This window comes from Perna viridis, chromosome 10 (assembly GCF_037379345.1).
Source record: "Perna viridis isolate PV_CMFRI_1.1 ecotype Kerala chromosome 10, ASM3737934v1, whole genome shotgun sequence".
NCBI lineage: Eukaryota > Metazoa > Mollusca > Bivalvia > Mytilida > Mytilidae > Perna > Perna viridis.
The window spans coordinates 17,143,469-17,155,762 of NC_142454.1; the positions used below are offsets into that span (position 1 = coordinate 17,143,469).

General features: G+C 31.8%; 1 protein-coding gene across 1 annotated transcript in view; it reads right to left on the reverse strand.

Moving 5' to 3' along the window:
• The window catches only part of LOC148604761 (arginine--tRNA ligase, cytoplasmic-like), a 128,567-nt gene that overhangs the window by 13,723 nt on the left and 102,550 nt on the right, over window positions 1–12,294 (reverse strand). Inside the window, exons 13-14 of the mRNA XM_088548341.1 lie at window positions 11,277–11,335; window positions 7,227–7,474 (exon numbers count right to left, since the gene is read on the reverse strand). Coding sequence (XP_088404467.1) covers window positions 7,227–7,474; window positions 11,277–11,335 — 307 coding nt within the window. The remainder of the gene's footprint in view (window positions 1–7,226; window positions 7,475–11,276; window positions 11,336–12,294) is intronic.

The following is a 12,294-nucleotide window of genomic DNA, read 5'->3' on the forward strand; positions in this document are numbered from 1 at the left end:
CAAATGTTAATTTTTATCATGCCATTGATAGAACAGAGAGGAGCCTATGGGGTGGAACCCATCTTTTATTGGAAACTTTTGACTTTGGGTAAATTTTGAGCAAATAATGAGCAAATTATAGCCAGTAGGTACATGTAACTCCCTTTATAAGTTCCTGGATGCACTATTTCAATTAAATGCTGATAATAAAAAAAAGACTAACTTAATTTAATTTACACTCATTAACAGAACAATATATTATCTTTTTCCTTCTTTTTCTGATAAACTTTGCATGTTTCTAGGCAGTTGTAGAAGACGCATGACAAAACATTAATGCTCCAGAGAGTATGAAATTTCTCATTAGCTAACAAGGCAAACTCATGTGATTCACCATGATGTCAGAGAAAAAAAAAACCTTGTTTCTGGAATATTATAAAGGCTTAATGATGTTCATAGCAGACTTATTTAACCTAGGACCTAGTAAAGTGTGCTACTCATTACTTTGTAACCCTAGTTGCAATGAGGCTACCGGTAATCCATTTTGCCACAGCTATCATATAATGATATTACTTCACTATTGAAAACAATCATTTTAAAATGCAAACAATATTTGGAGTCTACAGTCTTTTCTTACGATTTTTTTCTGTTTTGACACTATAACTCAAGTTTTTTGTAAGTTTTACAAAAACTGTTGGCAGCATTTTTCAGTAATATTGTGTGAAATGTGAACAACAGATGGACTTATGTGTACCATAATACGACGAGTCTTATGAAAATGAATTCATTCTGTTAGAGCTGTGACAAATATGACACAATAGTGTGTGAATGAATACACAATGAGATAAAGAAAACTGAAATCCTAACTGTGGTATAGGCAAACTATTATCTGCTTGAACAATGCATTGTTTTCAGTAAGCTTTCTTGACTAATGGCAATGATTAATGGAAAATTTTTCTATATAAGATCTTCAGAAAGAAATTAACACAGTTCTTGCATTACGTAAAAACAATTTTCTTCACAGCTAGGATGTTTTTACCACATGCCATTCAATTTCCTAAAATTTTCACTACAGAAGAGGCGATATCGTCATTTTTCTCTCATTAACTAAATTAACTTCCTAAAAATGACAAGTTCTTAAATAGCATCATATAAGCACTATTTCATTTATGTCAAATATTCTGGGTCAATGCAATGGAGCACAACAAATTTCAAAGTTCTGACTGCAAATTAGGCCTTTTCCAGAAACTAGAGGTGAAGTGTTCAAGCCATGTATGAGCATGAGCAGTGTCAAGGTATACATGGGACTACAATGGATTATTTGAGGATTTTTTAGAATTTTTGACAGAGTTACGCGAAATAACCAACATAGAGACAATTTATACTTCATGAACCGTGAAGCATTTTATGGAGAAGCGTAAGGTGTCCCAAAAGTTGGTTGCCAAGCATAACTTGGTCAAAATTTAGAAAACAATCCTCTTAACTTAATTTCTAACAGCTTCTGTTCAAAATTAAGATTAGTTTCTCCATCAAAACCTTATCTTGTTCGGAATTATTTGAATTTACGACTGTTGACCAATCAACAAAAATGACGTCACAGTCAACTAAGATAGTCTATGGAAAATAACCCATTTTACTTGGAAGGGAGATAATCAATCTAAGGCCTTATAACAAATCATATTATAAATGACTCAATACTGAAATAACTAGCATGCCATATAACAAAAGAGGCCACAAAATCATGTAAGGTCTCACCAACCACTTCTGACGTTTCCATTATTTTCATGTTAAAAACGTAATTTTCAAAATTTCATTGTGAATTTCTAGGAGGAATGATGTCTCAGTGGTACACACTATAGTAAAGCTTGGAAAATAAGGCTTTCAAAATCATTATACTAATGGAACAATGTTAGTAGAAATTTGTTCACAAAATTGACATGGAATAAACGTTACTGAAAATCCACATTTTTCCCTTTTATGCTAACTGACATTATGGTGGCAGAATATTTACACATGTACATAATACCTCTTACAATTTCATATTAAATTTCAGATATGATTTTTAAGAACTCAGTTTTGGCTTTTCTTAACTACTTTGATCAATACAAACAAATATTATGCACTAACAATGAACAGATCTAGGTGCAGTGTATTTAAAGTGGCCATTTGAGAGAGAAATAGTAAACTTCCCTTTTCACACATTTTGCAATGACTCTACTGCATTATTATACTAAACTTTGTAAAAGTTTTATTAACACCAGATAAACATTTGTATGGGGTACATTGGGGAAATTATTTTTATTTTACTCCAAACTTTGAGTGCGAGTACCATATAAACTGATATAGGGGTGTCTGTCTTTTCATCCGTCCTTTCATCCATACTTTCTCCCTTCTGTTACCCAGAGGGGAACCTCTATCTTATCTGTGACTCCTCCTACACCACAGAATGGAATTTAATGAAACTTTCACAGAATCTTCATTACATGTTCCCATTGTGTACCTCATATTTTAGATTTTGATCCAAATCAATTAGGAGGTCAAAAGGTGAATGTTATCAATTGGGGGAGTGGGAATATATCAAGTGAAAAGTTTTTTCTAGTTTACATATTTAACTACTAAGAGCATTGAGTACTTTTTTATTTCTCCAGAATACCACTTTCACTGAACTTCTGAGTAATCTAAGTCACAGTGAAGAACTGCAATAACCGTCAGTCTAAAATAAGGATATCATCATAAAATATGCAAGCAGAAATTATCTAACATTTCTCTCTGTGAATATTATATATATACTAAGCCTAGTTTGTTGTAGGTATTAACAGTGAAATAATATACTTGTGAGAAATAATCAGTACGCTTTAATGGAGTTTCACCAATTACAATCATGTTTTTCAAAATTTCGAACATATGTTTGCTACAAAGAGGAAGAGGAGTCATCGTTGCCCCCAAAAAAAGGGGGAGAGGGGTCATCGTTACTCAAAAACTCTTACCTACAGATATGAAATATAATGACTATTTCCTTTTTTTTTTGTGGTTTTACATAATTTGGAAAATTAAATATGTAGACTTCATTAATGCACTTGCAAACTGATTTTGTACTCAATTATACTCAATTTTACATTCAAGATTGAAATCTGAAATTGGTACTCTATAAACAATGTAAAGATTTCTTTCACAGAAACTTATAACTGGCCTTGTAAATAATAGGGCATCTTATTATAATGCATCAAAAAGGCATTTGATACTATTAAAAGCTGAAAGAATTACCAAACTTATCACTTTATCACTTTGAATAATTGTGAGGATTTGTTCTAATCCCATTGGTAGATTAAAAGGGGGTTGAGGACACTGGGCCCACTAGATATGGTTGATTGAATATATAGGTACGTATAAACAAAAATTATCACAACCTCACCCGTCCACTTTGTGGATCCACCGCTGAATCCACTGAATCCAGGTAACTAGGTAAATGACATCAGTGCTTATTTATGCCGAGGTAAATAGGGCATGAACTTCCTGACAGACAGACAGACAGACTGACAAAACAAGCAGAAAAGTCAACACAACATATATACCATGAAAGAGGACACAATTAATCAAGTACAAAGTATTAATTTAAAGTACATGCTGACCCATTCTTCATAAAGACAACATATTGAGTAAATCCTATAAACCATTCAATGATATGCCATACAACATATTGGTCATAATCAATACATTAGAACTAATACCTACCATCTTTAATAACAGTTAATTTTACATCTGATACAATATTACAATAACTGTATTGAAATATTTTGACTGTGGTCATTCACTAAATAGTAAATTTTGATCTTATTTCTTCTGACATTGCCATACTGGAATTAAATGGTTATGTTTTTTTCCACTGAAATTTTCAAAGAAGTCTAATATTTTAAATCAACAGTTTAACTAGTAATTCTCTAAATGAGATCAATTAAATATCAACCTTTTTTCAGGTAATCCATACCTATTACATATTTGGGAACATCTTCTTAGACTTTTAAATTTTTTTTTTATAAAAATGAGCATGTACAAAGAGGTAATACTGGTAAGAATCTGATATGATGTGAAAACTTTATCTTTTAATTATTATGAATTTTGTCAATTAAAACTACATAAGGACAGATTAATAGATTTTACACTAAAACTGTCCTTCTCAAGAGGGGAAAACAGGCAGGAAGATATATAATGGCATGTTAAGAGAAATTCATACTTTGAAAAAATAAAAAAGAAACTGTCAAATTGACAGCAAACCTGATTCTCCTCCTTCAAATGTTAAAGTCCCTACTATTGCAACAGAAGTGGCTGCCACTTGGAAACAAAATAAGCAATTTTTCTAAAAATTAAACTTGACCTCGATTTCATCACATGAAAAAATATTTCAATTTCAAAAGAATCTATCATATATCATATACTTTTCAAGTAATTTGCATGGGCAATGTTTGAAGTTAATGATTTTCTTTTTTTTTTGTCTAAATATATATTAAAACAAGAGGCTCCCAGGAGCCTGAATCACTCACCTTGTTGAATTTTGCTTTTCAAAGGTAATAAATTAAACAAGAAGTTGTCCAACAATTTTAACTCAAGAGGACTTTGGTAGGACTATTACAAGATCTTTTCAACAATTGAAAGTTTCTTTTAATCTATCATAGTTTTCAAGATATTGACTGAAAACTATTTAAAAAAAAGTCATTTTTCCCCTTTCAAGGGCAATAACTCTTCCAAGGAGTCTGAGGACTTTTGTAGTCCTAATAATATGGATCATTTCAGGTATTGAAAGAATTTTGATAAACCTAACGGTCTTGGAGATATATGTGAAAAACTACTGTCTGACTCCTATGTTCTATTTTTAATAACGGCGGCCATGGTTTTCAACGAATTAAAAATCCCCACAACAGTTCAATGCAGTACACCCCAAGGAACATTCATACCAAGTTTGGTTTCAATTGGTCAAGCAGTGTCAGAGGAGAAGATTTTTGAAAGAAATAACATAAAAATAGCAAAAATCGTTGAAAAAGGACAATAACTCCAACATGGCTTAAAGGATTAAAACCAAAATTTGACTAGAGATAGATCTAATCATGCTGAACACTTTTACCCACATCAAAATTCAGTTAAACCTAACAGTTTAGGAGATATATGTGAAAAACTACTGTCTGACCCCTATGTTCTATTTTTAGCAACGGCGGCCATGTTTTTCGACAAATCAAAAATCCCCAAATCAGTTCTATGCAGTATACCCCAAGGAACATTCATACCAAGTTTGGTTTCAATGGGTCAAGTAGTGTCAGAGGAGAAGATTTTTGAAAGAAATAACATTAAAAATAGCAAAAATCGTTGAAAAAGGGCAATAATTCCAACATGGCTGACTGGATTAAACCAAAATTTGACCAGAGATAGATCTCATCATGCTGAACACTTTTACCCATGTCAGAATTCAGCTTAACCCAACAGTTTAGGAGATATATGTGAAAAACTACTGTCTGACCCCTATGTTGTATTTTTAGTAGTGGCGGCCATGTTTTTTGACGAATCAAAATCCCCACATCAGTTCTATGCAGGATACCCCAAGGAACATTCATACCAAGTTTGGTTCTAATTAGTCGAGTAGTTTTAAAGGAGAAGCGTTTTGTATAATTGTTAATGACGACGATGACGACAACGATGATGGACGACAACGACGACGGACGACGGACACGGAGTGATGGCAATAGCTCACATGGCCTTTGGCCAGGTGAGCTAAAAAAAAGAAAAAAAAAAGCAGAATGAATTTTTTCTCTTATTTCTGCTCAATCTTTACACCTTTTAACTGATGTGAGAAAAAGAGTTCTCCACTCTAGAGATTTTCTTGGTTTAAATTCCATTGTAACATCACTAAAACATGCTCTTTTTGCATTATGACCTTACGCACAAACAAAGCTAGGAAGATCAAAAGTCAATAAAAATTGTGTTAAATTGCATTTCTACGAACTGGAAAGTTAACTGGAAAGTTAAAATGCTCTGCAAGCCTAGCACTCTAAATTAGAAAAGTGTAGAAATACCATTTAACACGAGATGCAGTTCAAGATTCAATATTTCCCATCCTTGAAACATTACGGTACCAGTAATCTACAGTTCTATGTCACAGAATAAAAATAATCTTTTAAGAGTACAAATTAGCTAGCACTGCACAGCCTTGACAAATTTGAAATCTACAGGAACATTTCCTACAGGCTTGTGCTTTATATCACCAAGCCCTATAATAAATTGTCTTTACATGTAAAGTTTAGCAATATTACATGAGACCAGGCTTAATTCTGTAGAAGCTAAACTGATAATTAGACATATTAAATTTTCCACCAAAGGCAGACTTGTCTTTGTTTCCTGTTTTCGTGATCATGCCATGTGTACATATGAATGAATCTAATACAGACAATATCATTTTGAGCATAGAAGGAGACTATAATTATTAAATATAACATTTTACTATCCAAATTCTTATCATTTGTTTTATAAGCATATCTCATTTTTTATCCTTTAAGTCATGGTCAAATTATTTACTGATTTAATATCCTAAGTACGGTCCATACCAGGATTAATCATATGGTATCATACTGAAAGATATTTACTGTAACACATGTTCAATGGACTGAATTATATCTGCTAAACATTAAAGGAAAACTTCAAAGGGTTTGTAGTTAAATGGAAAATGAAATCCAACATCAGGTATTGACCTACCGAACTCACTGTATCATAGCATTACACTTATTACAACTCCTGAAGGAAAACTTCAAACAGTAGCAGGGGATTGTTTCCATTCTAACTAACCATACAAAAAATTGTTAGGGTCACTAGGGTTATAAGTTCCCACTTACAATCCCCTTTTATTCTTTCTCACTTGCCTAAATTGGTGAAGAAAAAGAAAGTTGACAAAAAATCCCGTTCATTTTCCCCCCATCACCTTCAATTTCTGTTTTCTGACCCCCTTCACTACAATTTCCTGACTCTCACATTCCCATCCCCTGTAAATCAGTTGCACACTGTCTTTTTGAAGTCATGTACAATCGAAAGCCTGATTTGACTGATTTGATAGTAAGATTCTTGCACTGTCTAAAACAGCTGTTTTTAGTGTCCACAATGTGTAACAAAGACTAGACACTAGCACTCCTTTATAAGGAGGAGGGAACCATTTTACTTCTTTGCTTTGAAGCCAAAAAAAAAACTCTTCACTAACGAACTCCTCTCCAACCTACCTGACTGTTTATCCTTCTCTATACAGTAGCAGCTGTCATAGAACTCAGTGAATGTATTGGCTGTGTCATACAGGAATTCACATAGAGTATGGAGCAGTAAGTCATCCAAGCAACGTAGAATTATTTCTGGGAAGCGAAGCAGACATTTGGCCAGTTTCCATTCCTTTGGATGGTCTAAACAGATCTTTTCTGTGACTGCAGCTTTCTTCAATTGATCCTGACTAATGTTGGCATTTCTGGCTATTGACCTACATAATAAATACCATGTTCTAATACAAAATGCTTCAAAGGTCCGTGGTAAAACTTTGTTAAGTATATGACCAACATCATAGACATATGGCAGTCTGATTTCTGATGTCATAGAAAAGTTTATCTATTTTTTTCTGACATCACATCATAATTATGCTCTATAACTGTTGCCTTTGTGCAACATGTAGACTGCATCTTTTATAAAATACGAAGAAACTATTATATAAAAATATAAATAGATCACAGTAACTCCCATTTTATCCTAGTTTAACTACGGCTAGCCCTTAATGTAAAATAGTGCAACATTAATGGCCAATCCATAAATAAAACAAAGATAAAATGGAGTTTTCATGATTTCTTTCATAAAAAATACATTATTTTTACTATAAAACAACTCATTTTCACATTTCTTTATATGTTTTCGATTCTAATGCTACTGATGAGGGGGTACTCTTGAAAAATACTATTCTATTTCTTGACCTACACTCATTTTAATATGTGAATATGTATTTCATGTAGAATCAATTTATTTGAGGTGATTTATTTTCACAGGTTTTCCTTGTTCACAAAATTGAGTTATTTTACAGTAATCAACAGTTAACTGTGAGACTTTTTGTTAATAACAGTACATTATTTTTACAAAATAATAGATCACAACATATTCAAATCTTTTTCATACCTTTTAAAGAATAAAATTTTTTTTATTAAATCTGTTCTATTTAGCAAATGGTTCATATGCCAAGGGTCATATGGCTATGAACCTTTGGTCACTTAAAATTTATCTTGACTGAAGCCTAGCTGAGGTCAATTGAATTTTTTGGGGCTCCAATCAGTCCATATAATATATACTTGGCAAATCTCCAGTGTTGAGAAAATTTTGAAAGAAAGGTCTCATGTTTTAGAATTTTCAAAGGCTAACACCTATGATCCTTTCGAGACAATTTTAGAAGATTGTAAAGTTTTATTGTATAAAGCTAAAGTATACTAATATAACAGTGATTTTCATGAGTTTCTACCTTAAAACTGACTGAATCTTAAAACTTGCACAGAAATACTTTCCAAATTAAAGTTACCATTTTTTGTCTAAGTAGCATTTAAGCAACAAAGATTATATTTCTAAAAGCATTTTCAAAATAAATTATATCACTATTTAAAAGCTCTTATCATATTACAAAAATAGTAACTTAGTTACATTAAACATTTGCACTAAAAAAAAACCAAATAAGTAAATGCAGTGCAATATTGCTGGATTTTATACTTATTTTATTTCCTGCTTGCCATCAATAATGTAAATTCACATTCTATTTCTACCTCTTAAATCCTATTGTTAATTCTGTACTGTCACCACATGTAACTGCCAGAAAGAAACTAGTACTAAAAGGGCATTATTTAGTATGAAAAGGTAACAAAAACAGCTGATAGCAAACAATTTATGTGTTGGTTTCTATAAAGTCATGAGCAAAAATTGATGGCTTTGACAGGGTGTATTTGTTTGCTAACTGCAAAATATCCAATTCACTTAATCAAATTTATTTGTAATTGATGGTGAAAAGTCTAGGATTTTTTTATATTTGTGACTCACTCCTGTTATAGAATTGTCTGTCTCTGAGTTTCCTCACACTAAAACAAATTTTGTAAAATTTTCTTTATAAAACTATAAGGAGCACTTCTGAGTAATCATACTATGCGTGGACAGAGAAATGAAATGACAGACAGACAGAATGACCTATGTCAAAACACAGATGAATAATATGAAATGGTGCTATGTACTCAGACATTTCAACACTCTTCAGAGTCTGTTACTTTTTATTTGCCCTTTTTCATGACTTTTTTCAAGATTCTAAACTCTTGAATACTACTTTTAATCAAACTAAATAAGTACATTGTATTATATTAAGTATTTTAACTCAGTCTTTCAATCTTAATATTTCTCCATGTGAAATTGAGTATTTTTTGAAAGAACTGATAAAACATAAGAAAATAAATAAGCTAAAAAGACAGATAAAAAGATATATCAAATAAAATACTGAAAATTTACAAATTATTGCCACCACTTATTATTCACATTGTAGAAAAAAAGAGGATTGTATTTTTTGCAATCATGATGCATGTAAGTCCTATTTCAGTTATCCTAAAGGACCCCTGTAACAAAGATTTGATTATCACAATTACGAGCCAGTCATATTTTTGTACTACTGTGAAAGTACTGTTGTTCGTGGGGTACCAATTTCGTTGTTCTTGTGGGTTGGTCAAACCACAAAATTGGGTTCCCAACTAATAGTAGATTTTCATTGATGAGTATACTGAAAACTTCAAAACCACAAATTCAAGAATCCACACAATTGTGTTTCTTCCCTGATCCATGAAAACTGGTATCCACGAATTCAAGTACTTTCACAGTAATAGGAAAAACATGCCAATAATTTCTGAATTGAAAAGAAGTCATAGATTTCATACATTTTAAATATTGATTACATTCCAAGGTTGGTAAAAGGCAATAAACACAGAGCTAACTGCAAATACCAATCCCCAATTATCATTTGCATCTAAAAAAGGAAGGTCATGCTAAAACAAGTACACCAGTACTTTACACCAGCTGTAACAGTTGCATACTACAGTCATTTCTTTAATGTGCCATTTGAGTACCAGTCTTGGTAAGAACCAGGCAGGGGTTGAAAATGGTAAGAAAACATCCCATTCTCTTGTCAGTGTTAATTCAGGAAATGATGTGCAAAACATAAAAAAAATAGTCTGAGAAAAATTATAACTTCCAATGTAACTACAGTCAATGTCTTAAGATATAATGATGTCATAAATAGATGAGTAATATTCTCACATTTCATTTTTTTTTCTGGTAAGATTTACTATATTGTTTTGGTAAAATGAAAAATGATTTACTACTACATATGATAAATATAAGGGCAATTAACTCTATCAAAATGTTAGTTTTCTTTACATTCTTTTGAAAATTATTTCTTCTGACAGACAAAATGATGTTCAATATAAAAAACAGATCCATAATGAACATAAATGATTAAAACTGAACTATTGAATTGTAGGATTTTTGACAAGCAGGTTTAATATTTTTTTTTTCAAATTTGTCTGATTTATAGAAAAACTTGTATTTTAATTTGTTTTAAAAGAATGTTACTTCAGGATATTATATCACAAAGCACTCTGCAATGAACATTCTATTAAATTCAGTCAATTCTAACAAGTCTTATTATGCTCAATACTGATGAACTTTTTCCTATAAATGTAACTAATTTCTTCTATTTGTTTTTAGTTAGCATAAACACTAAAGTTAAAGAAACAGGAAAAGGCGTGATAGAAATCTAATACTGTCAAAGTACTTTAATTCGTGGATACCAATTTTCGGGGTAAGAAACACAAGTTCGTGGATTCCTGAATTCCTGGTTTTTAGGTTTCATTATACACATCAACGGTAAGAAATTGGAAACCAAGTTTTGTGGTTGCCATATCAACGAAAACCATGAAAACTGGTACCCCATGAACAACAGTACTTTCACAGTAGCTGGAAGAACAGTATCACATCCAGAAAAGAATGGCGGTTTTATTATGGTTGGAATACCCTTTTGGGAAAATTTAGTTAATTTTGTTCAAAATCTTGACAAAATGAGAAAATAATAGCTTGGAACTTCCTGCTCATTTATCAAAATATCTGTACCTGCCCCTGAAAAATAGTCAAATCAGCTCTCAACTTGAGATACTTTATAACAAAGGCATGCAAATTTTCTTAAAAGGGAGAGGAGGGGGCTGTAAACCTTCAATAAATATTACCTTATTCTTACATAGGCATACAACAGGTAGGCTGCTGTGTTCCCTCTGTCATCCAACATCTATAAAAGACAATATAACTTTACATTCTTTATCATATCCATGTTATGTAAACTTTCATTGTAACTGGATATATTTCAGTCACAACTTTTATACTTGCATGCTTTAATGGCCATGTGAACCATTACTATCATATGAAAGGGTTTTAAGTATCAATCTCTTTAAGATTCAGGCAGTGGGTGAATATAGCATAAAATATAATAGTTAACAAGCCCAAACCAGTTAATTTTGTGTAACCTGTTCAACAATTAGAAACATTCCTTACTTTTTAATGAATTCCAGTCCAAATATTACTGATTGATTCATAATCAAATTGATTAAGGATTATTAGAATCACAGAGTGTGGACCATTCAATGTTAATGACATCACAGTACCAGGTCAGGTTATACAAAATAACATGGTTTGGTAAAAGAGAATAAACCAATCAGAAAGCTTGTTGCAAATCTAATTAAACCCCTTTTCATGATTTGACTGAACCACAAAATAAATGAATATTCATCAGAAAATAAAATTCTTCCACAGAAACTGTTAAACAAAACTGCCTATTCATATGACATAATGACATTGATATGATATTATTTCAGGGATTAATAAAGAGAATCATTACATAATAAAAATATTTTTATATATATATGTGACCTACACTAAACAATTCCATTTAAATCCTCTATTGGCTTTAAAAAAGTAAAAAAAGTGATGAGAATTCTATCAACAGATCTAGGTGCTAGTACTAAACTCTGAATTTTGAAAGTGTATAAATATTTGACACTCAATAAGAATTTGGCCAGAATTGAAGTGGCCTTTTTTGGGGGGCCTCTAAATTACTGTCCAGATTCTTGAAAATGCTTGTTTCGGGCATCTTTTTTGGCAACTCATTTCTAAAGGGTTTAAGTTACAACTAAAAAATCTTTCCAGCCTTCCTTTTGTGATATTGCATCATGTGGTAAATGCCATACAGAT